General features: G+C 37.0%; 4 protein-coding genes across 6 annotated transcripts; 2 read left to right on the forward strand and 2 right to left on the reverse strand.

Moving 5' to 3' along the window:
• Nucleotides 1-200: 200 nt before the first annotated feature.
• ATPsynC (ATP synthase, subunit C) lies at nt 201-3,112 on the forward strand. 3 transcript variants are annotated; one of them, XM_088034394.1, is made up of 4 exons: nt 201-310; nt 722-804; nt 2,059-2,272; nt 2,650-3,112. In XM_088034394.1, exons 2-4 carry the CDS (start codon nt 760-762, stop codon nt 2,811-2,813), a joined length of 423 nt encoding a protein of 140 aa, XP_087890520.1. In that variant the 5' UTR covers nt 201-310; nt 722-759; the 3' UTR covers nt 2,814-3,112. The 3 variants fall into 3 exon arrangements, with proteins under 3 accessions (XP_087890520.1, XP_087890521.1, XP_087890522.1); XM_088034395.1 differs by having other exon boundaries at nt 201-290; XM_088034396.1 differs by lacking the exon at nt 201-310 and adding an exon at nt 469-565.
• Nucleotides 3,113-3,516: 404 nt separating this feature from the next.
• On the reverse strand, nt 3,517-4,420 carry LOC148176195 (RWD domain-containing protein 1). Its single transcript, XM_088033864.1, has 3 exons — nt 4,329-4,420; nt 3,931-4,283; nt 3,517-3,885 (listed from the first exon to the last, which is right to left on the reverse strand). The coding sequence occupies exons 1-3, from the start codon at nt 4,396-4,398 to the stop codon at nt 3,580-3,582; spliced, it is 729 nt and encodes a 242-aa protein (XP_087889990.1). The 5' UTR covers nt 4,399-4,420; the 3' UTR covers nt 3,517-3,579.
• Nucleotides 4,421-4,485: 65 nt separating this feature from the next.
• Nucleotides 4,486-5,102, forward strand: mRpL30 (mitochondrial ribosomal protein L30). Its single transcript, XM_088033865.1, has 2 exons — nt 4,486-4,607; nt 4,655-5,102. The coding sequence occupies exons 1-2, from the start codon at nt 4,486-4,488 to the stop codon at nt 5,064-5,066; spliced, it is 534 nt and encodes a 177-aa protein (XP_087889991.1). The 3' UTR covers nt 5,067-5,102.
• Nucleotides 5,103-7,661: 2,559 nt separating this feature from the next.
• Sec8 (exocyst complex component secretory 8) lies at nt 7,662-13,861 on the reverse strand. Its single transcript, XM_088034560.1, has 9 exons — nt 13,651-13,861; nt 13,271-13,602; nt 12,863-13,225; nt 12,427-12,814; nt 12,075-12,379; nt 11,859-12,024; nt 8,774-8,994; nt 8,138-8,729; nt 7,662-8,091 (listed from the first exon to the last, which is right to left on the reverse strand). Exons 1-9 carry the CDS (start codon nt 13,705-13,707, stop codon nt 7,717-7,719), a joined length of 2,799 nt encoding a protein of 932 aa, XP_087890686.1. The 5' UTR covers nt 13,708-13,861; the 3' UTR covers nt 7,662-7,716.
• Nucleotides 13,862-14,183: the final 322 nt, after the last annotated feature.

The following is a 14,183-nucleotide window of genomic DNA, read 5'->3' on the forward strand; positions in this document are numbered from 1 at the left end:
ACAATTAAAATGTAGCAAACTATAGTAAAATTGTTACAACAACAATACTAAGCTTAAAACAGTGAATAAAATCGATTAGTTTTTAGTAAATTTTCAAAAAATTAAAAAACGCCGCAGGCGCCATCTCTCGTCGTCACCCGTTACTTCGCTTGCTCAACGGCTCTGCATCCGAAGTAGTCCAGCACGCACCGCCTGCCATCACGATTGCGCGTTTGCATTTCTGCCCGAACTGTCACTCCTGCGTACACATTCCAAGTGCCGGGTCACCTCCTCCTCACACTGCTCTGTGGGTACGTCGTCGTATCATTAAGTGAGTAAAAACCCTTGATCATCCGCCCTTCTGTACCTTTGTCAGCCCTAAAAATTGAAATTCTCACAATCAACACACCTTCAGATCACGAAGTTTCTGCTATTTTCTTCATTTGTTTCGTACTTTCCTAGCAACGGCAATTTCATCCCGTCACAAATACCGACATCTTGCGCCATTATTGCAGCAAAGTGTCATTCAGGTTCTAATTATTAGTGTTTTGATTGTTAAATTGCGTTCGGCGCGCTCTTCCCGAAGGTGTGTGCAAAAAAGGGGAGCTAATTATTGTTTAAATTCTGTTTTTTCTCGGTTTTATTTCGATTTGTTGTTACGTAACCATTGCACTCAAGTGACTCCGTAACCTTTGAAGTTTGTGCAGAGAGGAAGATACTAATTGGAATTTGTTTGTTTCAGGTTCTTAAGTCTATTCCAACCGAAAAATTTCTTTCAAAATGTTCGCCTGCGCTAGATTGATTGCCCCCGCCGCCAGGAGCGCGGTAAGTGGATTTTTGAGTTTTGACTTGCAAATGCATACCCAAAAGCTTAAAGAGAAACCCCACAAGGGGGCTATGTGAAAAATCCACAAATATCGCTAGAAAGAACACAAGTTTGGAGATTATGTAACACGACGAACGTCACTGATTTGTGATTTTTTTAGATTTGGGGTTATGTAATTACAGATTATAACACTTACAAATGGGATTTTACATTTTAACGTGAATTACAATGTAGTTAAAGGGTTTAGACAGAAATTTTTTAGTCCAAGATTTGATACGCCCTTTTTTCATTTTTAGATCGAAGTTGTGGCAAAATTAGCTGACAGTTTTTATTCATCTGTTTAGTATTGTTTTATTAAAAAAGATGTCTTTTCTTCTAAAACACAAATGATGAGGTTATGTCATGTCAAAATTGAGTCAAAGGGAACTTGACATATAATTTGACAGTCATTTTAGCTCTCTGTCATGTACTTTAAGGTTATGTAACTTTTAAAAGTTAGACTTTGGTTTTCGTGATCAATACGTTTCTGTTTTCATTTGTTTATCAGGACATTCTGTAATATCTGCTTTATAAAAATGATGAAATTTTTGTGTTTTTTCTCCAAATTCTAACATTGTAATTTGACTTTTTCGCAAGATATAGGCAGCGCCATGACTTTCATTGAGAATTTAGTAGCACCCAATTACTGACGCAACGAAATGCCATTGCCAGTGTTTTTTAATTTTTTTTCCATTGCTACCAAATTACGAAATAAAGTCAGAGCCTTCCTAATCTGTTTTAAAATGATCACATGTTATTGTACAAAATGTTAAAATTGAATTGTCATATCGATTTTTTGTTGTCTAATTTTTGTTTTGGCAGCAAACTCAAAATAAACAAAGTTTCTGTAAGTCTCTTGTACCATGTGACTATAAATAATTGCCGAAAATTTAGTATGTTGGCATTCTAAAACAGTTGCCAGTCTTTAATAATACTTACTGAAAAATAGTATAAACTTGATTTGACAAATGTGGTCATAAATTTTAGCCACTGGTTGCATCGCCTTCTTGTGAAATAAGCAACTGAAAGATCAAATCGGTTATTCTCATTGTGGATTTTTTTTTACATAAGCCCTTTGGGACTGTACGTGATGACAACCTTTGATTCACTGAAATATGTGACGAATTTAACTTCCTTGGATGTCTGAAACTACAACAAATATCTTTAATTTTGCATGTGAGGAGTTCAATTTTAATCGTTTTCGTTGTTTGCAGCTCATTTCAAACTCCAAAGTGTACCTAAGGCCATTGAGCACCGCCCTTAGCCAAAACCAATCGTTAGTACAGAGTCCCGTCGTTCAACAACACAAGCAACCCACACTTCTCCCAGCTGTCAGGAGTTTCCAGACTACTCCAGTCACCAGAGACATTGACTCCGCTGCTAAGTTCATTGGCGCAGGTGCTGCCACAGTCGGAGTAGCTGGATCAGGTGGGCTGATAACAGATAGCTCTAACTTACCCTGCATGTTCTTTTTTGTTTTTTAACACTCAGAGATCCAGAGTCAAAGACTCTAAAAGTGCACGCTTCTAACCTCGAAATTACTTACAGGAATTGGCATTGGCATGGTTTTTGGTTGCTTAATAATCGGATATGCAAGAAACCCGACCTTGAAGCAGCAATTGTTTTCGTACGCCATCTTGGGTTTTGCTTTATCGGAGGCCATGGGACTGTTTTGTCTCATGATTGCATTTTTACTTTTGTTTGCTTTTTAACTAATAAAGTGTTAAGCGTATGGTGTTGGTGGTACGTGTGATGTTCTGTTGGGTTGGTATATCAGGTTTTTACTTTGTTTTTCTGATGTTTAGGAGCCGGTATTGGAACGGTGTTCGGTTCCCTCATCATTGGTTATGCCAGAAACCCCAGCCTCAAACAGCAACTTTTCTCATACGCCATCTTGGGTTTCGCTCTGTCTGAAGCTATGGGTCTCTTCTGTCTTATGATGGCGTTCTTGTTACTGTTCGCCTTCTAAACACTGCCAATGGAGCAAAGAGATTTTACCATCAATTCCAAAATGTTGCATCAACATCATTGTAACTTCACACGTTTTAATTCATTCAGCAATAGGACATTTTTTTATGTAGATGGCTCTTATTAAATATATGACAAAACGTCTGGAAAGTATCCAGTGACTTTGGGCTTACTCGCATTACACTGTTGTCATATGTTTAATAAGTAATATGTAAAGTAAAAGTGACACTATTGCATATTGTACAGCGTTAGAAAATTAATAAATAATTCCTTAGTTGCGATTTTTGTCAATTAAGGCTATATTGGTTCTTTTTTTAAACGACCTTTGTCCTTACAGTCAGTACTATGTTATTAAGTTATTTTAAAATAAATTGTTTTCATTATGTTTTGACTTTTAACGAATCCTTTAGTATTTTTTCTAGAAAAGTTGATGGTATGTCGGTATTTCATGTAAACTTATTTAACGTTAATAAAAAATTGTACTTCGTGTGACTAAATTGAATGACTACACCTCCAGTCAACTAAAAATTTCAGTACTGTCCGCCATTTTGAATTAAGTGGGCTTGGATTTGATAAATTGTGATCCAAACTCGTCTTTAGTCTTGAAATTATGTGCCAACTTGGTAAGCTTTCTTTAAAAGATGTTGGCGGCAACTTAAGAATCTCCATTAAGTTGCCGGCGCCGTTTTCGTAACCACAAAATGTTCATATAAAAATCGATTTTATTTCCATTTTACAGTATTAAATACAAAAACAATCTACAAAATCTAATCGGAGGAACCATCACTGTTGTAATTATTTGGATCAAAGTCTTCATCATCCTCATCATCTAGATCTAGATCATCCAAATCTTGAAACAGCGACTCATCAACTTTAACAGCATCACCGTCGTCAAGAAACTTAAGATCCGATTCATTGAGGGTGTTATCAGTCATGAACAGCTCCCTGCCTGTTAATTTCTTCCCTTCTTTCTCGCTAATTTCGCGTTTTTTCGTGATCCCCGTTTCATCTTCAAATTGAGTTTTCCATTTCATAAAAGTCTCAACGGTGACTCTGGTGCCTTCAAATCGTTTCTAAAACACTAAATTTAGAGAGTGAGCGTGGTGATTAAGTAGTACCATTTCTGCTTCCTCTTCTTCCTTTAGTTTTCGCGCCGTTTCCTCATCCCGTTTCTTCTTCGTTTCTTCAAATGTGACGTTAAGCCACTCTTGCGCCGACGAGACAAGCGTGAATATCATGACCATCCCTAAGTTCTCCTGCACTTGTTCTTTTAGATAATTGAGAAGTTCTGCCTCATATTGCTCCTCAAAGTTCTCACTATTCTCAATGACGATTTCTGGAGGCTCATCTGGGTACTTTGGCGTGTATGTGAAGACAAGATCGCATGATAGGCCGGTGTTTTCAGTTTCAGGGTCGTATTCTTCCGATTTTATAGGAATTGAGAATTTATGCACGGGTTCCACACTTAAAACTGAACAAAAATTAAGTTAAATTAAACAAGTTGGGGGGCACTCACTCTGTAAATCTCCATAGTAAATCGAGTCTAGGGCTTCAATTTCTCCTTTTTGTTCCTCAGCATAGTCCATGTTTTAACAAAATAAATTTGAGTTTGGAGGTTATGGCGCTCACACGTCACCTGTCACTTTTAGTTGTAACCTCACTTTCCTGCAACGATGTCAAAACTTCTCAATAACATCAATTTAGTATTAAAAATCGCCCAAAGATCCGCCAGTAGCCGAAGATACAACTGGCGAGGCGAAGGGATTCAATATCACGGCTTTAAATACTATCCCAAGTAAGTTACACTTTGAGGTTATGTCGCATTGAGTTGTGTTTCCACAGGGACCCCAATTTCAAGGACCCGCCATATGAACCCTCGAAGCTCTTTAAAGTACAGCGAATTAAAGAACTCAAAGGTTGTACTAAACACGAGAAGTTGATTTTGAGACACTTGAATTTGCTTGGAAAAACTCGAGAAGTTGTCATTATTAAAAATATTCCTGAGCTCAATCAGAGGTTGTGGAGGGTGAAGCATTTGGTACAGATACAACCAATTACTTTCCCTGACGGTTTTCCGACTGATACTCGCGGCACTTATCTGAAGGAAAATGGGGAACTGAAAGTGAAGCAGGTGTTGGAAAGTTTTGAAGAAAAACTTAAATTAACTGAAGAATTTGTGAATAAACCAGAGAAATTGGATGGGTCGACGTTGAGGAGGGATTCTAGGATGAAGTGGTTGAGCGGGTGGTTATAGTTGAGTTGTAGAGTAAATAAAGTAAATTGAAATAGATCGAGGATTTTTTATTTTTTATTGTACGCGATGCGTAAAATGCTGCTTTAACGAACGAGTATAGTATGGTGCAAATCAACTTCTCTATGCTAAAATATCCGATAAGAATCCTAATTGCTTCTAATTCTGTTTGGGTAGATTAGCATAAACACTGCAAAGTTTATAAACTTTAAAAACTGATTTTTACTACATATTTGAGGTCTTAAAAGTTTCTTTATCGGACTAGTACCCAATAGCTTCTCGCTTCCCTCGCCTTTATCATAATCAGATTAACGTCGGTTGAGGCTGAAGCGCATGAAAAAGTATTCGGCGCCCTTTAAAAAAGAGAAATAGACACTAATATGTTTAAAATTCATCCTAGTTCCTCTTCATTTAGGGTTTCTAGATGCTTCCTATGTTCTGCTTAAATTTTGTTTTTACATTTATGTACTTTTATTTTTGATTTTACAGTGAAACCTGTGTAAAACGGAAAATTTTGACGGTCCCGGTAGAATTACTTTTTAAAAATACCTGTATATGCCAGAACCTGCTGGAAGCCAAAAAACGGACCATCGAATTTTTAAAACGGAAATTTTTTATTTACTGCTTCAAATTTTCTTAGAAACAATCAGGAATTCTTCGAAAAAATGTCATCCGCGGACTGTTTTGTTTATTTTGTTTACCTCATATTGTATTTCATCTAACATTTTACGTATTTTTTTATGATGACTACCAAGAATTTTGCTTCCGAATAAAAATGTAGATATCGAATACTCAGAGACAATGGACGGATGGGGGAAAAACACATTTAAAAAAATAAAGAGTTAAACCGAGTTCAACAATGTGATAATTTAAGTGTTAAACAATTAATAAATCAATTTAAATATAGAACAACGCAAGTTCATCATCTGTTAAAAATTAAAATCAGATTAACAAAAAATTGGTTAATGGACAGAAAATCTAAGTTGTAAACGAACAATTCGTGTTACCAAGAAGAAAGAAGTAAAGAAACTAGTGTATAAGTATCAGCTTTACTTTTACAATCGCACGCTAAATTTATCGCCGAACATCAAAATTTCAAAGCTTTAAATTGTTGACTGGAAAATTTTCGCGGAAAACATCTCATTTCTTTAAAAAAAAAGTGTGTGGAGAAGACGACAAATAAATAGCATATGATATTAGAATTAAAACTAAAACGGAAACATCGCACGGTCCGTTTTATACAGGTTTCACTGTATTTTCTTGAATTCGCATTTTTTAATTCCGTAAATATGCACTCTAAATATTGTCTCTATAATTATTTTTAGATTTTTCACTTAGAATTCCTTAGTCAACAAAAACTGTGAAATCGACAAAATTACAAAAATTTTGTCAATTGTACAACAAATAAAAACAATAATACGAGTAATAAGTCCCAATTTGCAGCATTTCAAAATTGTAAAACAAAGAATAACAAGACAAAATCCCTGGTTATCTTTAATTTGGTTAAAATTAAGATTTCGAAATTTTCCTGGATGGACTGTGCAATATTATTATTGATTTTTTTTGGATTTCCCAAAATTTTCTTTGAATTTTGTTTGGTTTTTATTCAAATTAATTAAAACAAAATACAGTTTATGTTTAGATCAAGTTTAGATATATCCTAGGATCTCTCTACTTTTTTTAGATTAACTTTAGATTCTTTGTAATGTGTAAATTCTCCGGATTCTCTTTAGATTCAGTCCAAAATTCTTCTTTTCCCCAAATCCTGTTTAAATTTTATTTAATCCTTTTTAGATTTTATATTGATTTTCTATACAGGTGTCCCAGAACTCACGCCCCAGAAAGAAAGGGCTTATGAAGGTAACAATTCTGAACCAAAATTACGAAACTAAAATTTTTAGTTCAAAAAATAATCGAGATAAGACGAAAAAACGGTAGCCAATCCCGAAGCTGAACCGAATTTGAAAATCTGTAATTATGGACACGACATAAGTACCATCATCCGTTGGTCAGATGAACATTACACTCTCGTTGCTTAGGAAATTAAGATGGCTTCTTACTTCACTTATAGAATAAGCTTTCGGGATTTATTGTTAATTTTGTTATCCTTTCTCGAATACTATAAAACTTAGTCAATTTTTGTTTTGTGATTTACCGACTGTTTTGCTGTCGGCACCTTCCCTTGCTCTCTGGGGCTCGAGTTCTGGGACACCTATAGATTGTGCACAAATTTTCTTTGAATTCTTCATAACTTTAGATTGTCTAAAGTTGATTTCAATTTTTTTGTTTATTTTCTATAGATTTTACTTATTGTTATTTTCTGAACTTTGTAGAACCTTTCGATTTTCTTTGAATTGGCCCTCCAATTTTCTTAGCTTCTCTTCATATTTCCTTAAGATTGTCTAGATAATCTCCCGATTCCGTTTGTATTTTCTAGATTCTCCTGGGATTTTATAAATTCTGTTGCTATTTGTGAAGTGTTTTCTTACATCTTCTAGTTCTCTTTAAATTTTGTAGGTCTAATTTAAGCTCGAGATTTTCGATACAAATCTTGGACTCCTTTAATTGCCGGGGTACCGGCGGCATCAAAACAACAAATAGCAATAATAATTATTATTATAAACGTAATACAACGGAGATTAACAAATAAAAACTAGACCGTCATTCCGACTTCCCCTAAAATATCCGATAACCTCTCCAAATGGACCGTGACAGACCCCAAATCTTTATTCGCTTTACTCCTGTTTAACAACTGCAACGCGTTCATATACTCCAACTCCGAAAACTCCGGTCCTTTTTCTACAATCCCATTCAAAATCTCCTCGGGGCTCAAGAAAAACAACTCAAAGTAGTGCCTCGCGTGGTCCAAAGCTAACTCTCTGGTCATAGTGATGTTTGTTAGTGTCTGCTGAAGAGCGAAAATATTGCGACACATTCTTTGAATGCCCGCCTCGTCGATGGTTTGCAAGTATTGGGCTGAACTGATCAAAATTTTTGCGATCAGGTGCCCCAAACCCTCGAAGATATACTGAAAAGTAGAAAGTCAGATAGAAAATACGTCCGTGTCGACTTACTTTGCACTTCCTTGGGTGAAGACTCGACGTCACTGCCTCGTCCACGTTTGCCAAAACTCGACTTAGCTCCAAAACTTTGGGATCCGGCTCATGAGTCTCCTTATTAAAGTGAGTTTGTGCTAACAAGTAGTGGAAACATTGAACTCTGACTTCCAAGTGCAGCAACAAGAGGCACGTGTTGGCTAACTCGTCGAATTCCTGCGCTATGCTCGTCAACTGCTGAAGAATAGCCGCCGAAACCGGAGTCATCACCTCCACGTTCTCAGCATCGGGTTTCGACGGCGACAACGCCGACGGCTCCTGGCGGAACTCGCTCGTATACTGGAGCATTCTCACCGAAAACCATTCCATGCTTTCTTGCAACTGAGCCAACTCCTTCAGAAGCGACATATCTGAAAGAATCTCCGACGCGCTAACGCCGCCTTCGCCAAGATTGCTCGCTAAGATTTCCGCCTCTCTTCTGTTCCGTTGACGGACATCTTCAGGACTTTCTTCTTCGGAAGGTTGGTCGCGGCGGAGGACACGACGGATGCGCTCGGTGCGGGCTTGGTACTCTTGTTGGGCCTTCAAGTTCACCCAGTTTGGTAAGGATCTAGAATGAAAGATGAGAGAAAGAAAAACAAAATGGGTAGTTACTTGAGGAATCTACTGATGTCTTCGTCTTTTAACCACGCGGCGCTGCAGATCCTTCGGTCTTCGGAATGTGGTTGGACGATGCCTTGATAGGCGGCGAAGCAGGTTTCTTTGTACTCTTTCAAGGCTTTGCAGGAATACACTGCGATTTGTTTGCTGTACGATGGGAGGGCTTGGAGGACGGCGCGCCATTCGCGGATGCAGCGTTCAACTGTGACCGTGCTCTAGAAAAGAGTTGCACTTCAAGTATAGCATAAGGAGTGACAGTACAGTTTAACAAACGCTCTAGTGCGGTTATGGCTTTGACTTTTTAAATCGTTTACAGCCACCTTACCGCAAACCCCCATAAACATAACAACGCTCAAATGGTTGGGTCTCATCTAATAAATATATAATAAATATTTTAATAAAATCAACTCCTTACAGGTCTATATTTCGAGGTGATTTTGTTACTCAACTGACCCAAACTTACTCAAGTTGATGATAAACGGAATTATATTAATTGGGGATACTAAAGAAAAAATACGTGTATTGGAACATTTGGAAATTTGTGGAGTTTATAAGTCTTGACTGTCTTATTAATAGTACCAATTTAGAAAAATTTAAACCAAAGAGGAGTATATTTAAAAATTTTTATTTGGACAACTGAAAATGTCAATTTTTTCAACACTGTAATTTCGTTATTTCTAGTGAGAGAGGAACGAAATTTATGCATGTCGTTTCTTTTGTTTGTTTTAGTAATGTCACTAATTTGCAAAAATTTAGATCAAAAAGTCGAATTTTTACAAATTTTCGTTTTAAGACCAAAAAAATGTCACCAATTTTTTTTAATCCTGTAATTTCTTAGTTTTTTAAGTGATTTTAACGAAATTTGTGGAGATTATCACTCTCGACTGTCTTATTAAGTGTGTCGAATTAGAAAAATTTAGACCGAAAGAGAGAATTTTTAGAAATTTTGATTTCGAGAAGTCAAGAAAAATTTTTGTTTTTTGACCAAAAATTTTTAATGACCTGTAAGTTTTTAATGCCACTATAACCAAATTTGTGGAGTTTATAGGTCTTGACTGTCTTATTAAGTGTACCGATTTAGAAAAATTTAGACCAAAACGGAGAATATTTAGAAATTTTTATTTGGACAACACCGTAATTAAATTGCATATTTGAAAAGAGATTGAGAATATTTATTGCGGTTCATTTCAAACCAGATGAGACCCAACCACTTGAGGGTTATTATGTTTATGAGGGTTTGCGGTTAGGTGGCTATAAACGGTTTAAAAAGTCAAAGCCATAACCGCACTAGAGCGTTTGATAAACTGTACAATGGCGGTATTTACAAGAATAAAAACAGTCAATTATATTTACTGAAAATCTACAGAATCTAAGGACAGTATAGCCAAAAATTAAGAGAATCGAGAGGGAAAACCAATAGCATTTGCAAAGGCCAAAGAAAATATTGTCTCTACATACAGGGCGTACCCGAATAAAGTGCAAAGATGTTAACCCCAATATCATACAAAGCAGTTTGACACAATAGCCAAATTTTGCGTTCCGAAACGTCACCGTTTCCGAGAAAAAAATGATTAAAGTTTTCTAGTTTTCTTTCGAGTATTTTTAACATTTTTGGTCGATCTATGGTGGCGTCATCTATCCGTAGTTTTGCATATTACATCAAGATACCGACATTACCCCCGATTTTATAATTATTTAGGTAAAAACAAATCGATAAACTGATGTTAAGTGCAACAAAAACGTGTTCAATTATTGAAAATGAACATGTCTAGCATTGCTGCTGCAACAACATCAAAAAGCACATCAAACCCAATGGGCCCGTTTAGCATATTTCAAATTAATAGAAAAAACTATGTTTCGATAGCAAAAGAGGATCTAAAAACCTCCTGAAATTTTGAAAATCATTCATCAATTAGATCCGGAGTTATACGGGTGGGAATTTTGAAAGTTCTGAATATGTCGTGTGACGTCACACCACGGTTAATTCAGCGCGGGCAGTGGGCAATTCGCATGGTTCTGGGTGAACGAAAATCATAGCACCTAAACGGCTTAAGATAATTGGTTAAAATTTTTAGAGTTAATGTTTTTTAACTTGCTTTATTTAATTATGCAAAAAAAAATTATCTTGAAGTATAAGAACAAAAATAAATAAAAATACAAATACAATTTTTGAAGTTTCTCAATTTGTTATCAAAAATTTTCAAAAAAACATTAAAAAATAGTTTATTTGTATACGGAATGGTTCAACGTGATTTTCTCAAAAACAACAAATGATCGGAATTTGAAATTTTTGGTATAAAAATAAGCCTATAAAACTAATCGAGTGAGAGTATGTATTCATATTTTAGGGATACACGCACAGTAAGGCGGCGGTGGAGCGGAAAAATCTCTTTTCCGAAAGTGACATTTTTGATAGGATGTTCTATGTATTTAACACTTTATGAGTTATAAAATTGCGGTATAATAAATAATAATTTTTGGATTTTCTATGTCTAAAATTGAGAAACTGTAAATCTGTTACTCAATTTTGTCACTCAGGAATTTGTTAATGAAGCACAATAAAGCACAATCCATTCTGCGTCTAATTCACTGGTCATTTGGTAATTTTGAAGATTTTTGTGGGGGGCTGGACGTCAAGTTGGCTCCCAATTCGTGTTTTTTTTTAAATATTTCGGAAGTCGAAAGGGCCTTTAAGCTGTGGAATGAAGCACAATGAAGCCATGCATTCTGCGTCTAATTCATTGGTCACTTGGTAATTTTAAAGATTTTTGTGGGGGGCTGGACGTCAAGTTGGTCCCCCTCAAGAATTTTTCAAATTCGTAAACCGAAAAGGCACAATAAATTTGAGCAGAAGCACAATAAAGCACAATAGAATGGCACTGTTTAAATCAATTTACAAGCCAATGGGGGGCTAACTTGACGTGGGTTTCATCTGGCCACGGCCTTTAAAAAAAAGCTCGGCCAAAAAAGAACACTTTTTGGCCTTGGTACACAAATAACTTTTGTACGTCATCGTCCAATCGGTTGGAATTTCTGTCTTGAGATTACTTTGCATTCTCTATAGGCATCTCGTACTTACAATAAGCAGCGGTTTGTAGTCAGCCGTACAATCCAAAAGCACCGTCGCTTTCCATGCATCCGCAGCTCGCACTGCGCCCTCCATTTGGTCGATAATCTCTTCAGACTTCCGTTTTAGGTATATATCAGATACGTACTTCGTTATAAAGTTGTGCAAAGGGCAGGGACTATACAAAAATCATTATAACCCGCTTTAGAAATCCCCCGAGACACTTACACATTTTGTTCCCCCATTAGATGCTCCACATCTTCAACAAAACACATAAAGGGGATAAACATGACCAGAATATTATTCGAGTGTGGTTTGCAAACCACGATCTTATCTTTCTTCGTCGTTTTTAACGTATTGCTGAGAGTGAGGGCGCTGGAGGAGCTGTCGAACTTGAAGAGCGACTTTTTCTTGGCTTGCGGCTTTCGCCTGCTGAAATACGACGACAAATCGTTCACGTCTGTGGAAGTAATCACTTGGGACTCAGTGGAGTTGTTTTGGACATCCAAATACTCGTTCAAGAAGGCCTCAAACTGTAATTAAATTACATAACTGTGCAGGAACCATCAAAGATACATACGACACATTGAACTTGCGTCCAGTAAAACACCATACTGTAGGGCTCAACTTGAGTTTTGAAAACTTTAGAGGCTTCCTCGACGTTGCGCAGAAACAAAGAGTTCGCTTCTGCGACCTCTTTAAACTGGTCAAAAAGAGTCTGAATTAGTTCCTTCAATGCTTGTTTATAATCCTCGTCAGCTTGAAGGCCGACGAAGTCTTTGATGTGTTGAGTAGTGCGCTGAATGATCCCCAGCAAAAATTTCGGCATTTCTTCTTTGATGCGGTTAACAGCGAAGGGTAGTTTATCCAACAGCGCTAAACATTTTATAAGCACTATGATAAAATGAAAGGAGTTTTCTTCGGGGTTGCTAACGGAAAGATCCTCAATCCCGCTAATGTCGTCAAATCTACAAAAAAAATTCAATTCCTCAAAAAACGAGTCACAATAATTCTACTTTTGCTTCGTGGCCTGGATGTTCCTCCTCACAGCCATCCTATTGCGACTCAGCCTCAACTCGGTGCTCCTCTGCAAAGGCGAGTTACTCGCAAAGTTGTCTCTCCCAGACTCCTGGCGTCTTAGAGCCAGAACCCGCTGAGCCGGTCTTACAAACAAATGTTCTTTTAGCTCCAAGAAGAGTTGGAGGTGTAACTGTTCCTTTTTCTGCTCAAGCTCGCGACTCAGTTCCTTGAGACTTTCAACGCCTTCGAGGGTGTTCTTCCCCAACGTGACGGCTTCCACGAGGAGTTCAGTGGCGTGCAGGTACTGCTTGTGGCTCATATAATTGGATAAGCGGTCAGGCACTTCGCTCATTTTTTCGCTAAAAAAGAAGTTTTTATAATGAAATTAAGTTAAACGCACCTACATTTCCTCGAGGAGTTGGAGCATGTATTTGTACTCTAAACCTTCGAGCCATAGATTGCGGAGTTCGTCGCGGCGGCACCGCAACTTTTTTTTACAGTCGTTCAAGTTCTCTTTAACTTTGGCGATTTTCTGGCGGTTGTCGCTCACGATCTGCGAAATACCCGCAAAAAGTTGCATGACTTTAGATAAGTCGTCTTCATGTTTTGATACTAATTCATCAAGTTTCTTATCACAGTTCTTGTACTCGCTCTCTAGTTTGGATTTCTCTTTATCTCGCTGTTCGTTGGTTTCGCTAGATGAAAGGGTGCGAATTACCGACATTAAAAGACCGCTCTGGAATATTTGGGGTGAATAACAGAATCCGGGGGTTGAAAAACTTACTGTCTCTTTCACTGATTTTACCCCACGGGGAGGCTTTACTGGCGGAGAAACCTCCATGTCTCGGTTTGGGGGTGGACAATTAACGAAATTTGATACTTATTGTTTTTTATCACGTATTTTGATATTTAAAGTTGACATTTAACATAACCTTAAAGGTGACGTTTGACGGGAGTAACAACAAACGTCATCGGGTACAGGCGTAGGCAGAGCTAATGTCGCTGGTACGAGATACGTCACGTTTAATTTTTTTTTTAGGTTGGCCATGTAGAAACTGGCGGACTTCTTTACGAAAAATTGGAAAGGTATGGTAAAGAACAGTATTATAGAATGAAAATTTAACTTTATTCTTGTTATTTTGACAACCAAACGTGAAAACAAGAAGATTTGTGATCACAAGGCAAATTTCACATTTTCACATCGACTTAACCTACGAAAAATTTAGAATGAGCGACGTAGTGTACAGTATTGTACAGGTCATAATAAAATAATTTTTCAAGGCACTACCACTTAGATATATTAGATCTACATACTTT

The sequence above is a fragment of the Gnatocerus cornutus genome, chromosome 4 (assembly GCF_029298725.1).
Source record: "Gnatocerus cornutus isolate USDA-ARS CGAHR chromosome 4, icGnaCorn1.1, whole genome shotgun sequence".
NCBI classification, from domain to species: Eukaryota; Metazoa; Arthropoda; class Insecta; order Coleoptera; family Tenebrionidae; genus Gnatocerus; species Gnatocerus cornutus.

Bases quoted from the DNA above. Each gene is read 5' to 3' on its own strand.
- ATPsynC (XM_088034394.1), top strand. From the start codon at position 760: ATGTTCGCCTGCGCTAGATTGATTGCCCCCGCCGCCAGGAGCGCG. The intron at 805-2,058 runs GTAAGTGGATTT...CGTTGTTTGCAG, and splicing joins CCCCCGCCGCCAGGAGCGCG to CTCATTTCAAACTCCAAAGT. The intron at 2,273-2,649 runs GTGGGCTGATAA...TCTGATGTTTAG, and splicing joins AGTCGGAGTAGCTGGATCAG to GAGCCGGTATTGGAACGGTG.
- LOC148176195 (XM_088033864.1), bottom strand. From the start codon at position 4,398: ATGGACTATGCTGAGGAACAAAAAGGAGAAATTGAAGCCCTAGACTCG. The intron at 4,284-4,328 runs GTGAGTGCCCCC...ATTTTTGTTCAG, and splicing joins TTACTATGGAGATTTACAGA to TTTTAAGTGTGGAACCCGTG. The intron at 3,886-3,930 runs GTACTACTTAAT...TTAGTGTTTTAG, and splicing joins AAGAAGAGGAAGCAGAAATG to AAACGATTTGAAGGCACCAG.
- mRpL30 (XM_088033865.1), top strand. From the start codon at position 4,486: ATGTCAAAACTTCTCAATAACATCAATTTAGTATTAAAAATCGCCCAA. The intron at 4,608-4,654 runs GTAAGTTACACT...GTGTTTCCACAG, and splicing joins GGCTTTAAATACTATCCCAA to GGACCCCAATTTCAAGGACC.
- Sec8 (XM_088034560.1), bottom strand. From the start codon at position 13,707: ATGGAGGTTTCTCCGCCAGTAAAGCCTCCCCGTGGGGTAAAATCAGTG. The intron at 13,603-13,650 runs GTAAGTTTTTCA...CAAATATTCCAG, and splicing joins TAAAATCAGTGAAAGAGACA to AGCGGTCTTTTAATGTCGGT. The intron at 13,226-13,270 runs GTAGGTGCGTTT...CTTCTTTTTTAG, and splicing joins CTCCAACTCCTCGAGGAAAT to CGAAAAAATGAGCGAAGTGC.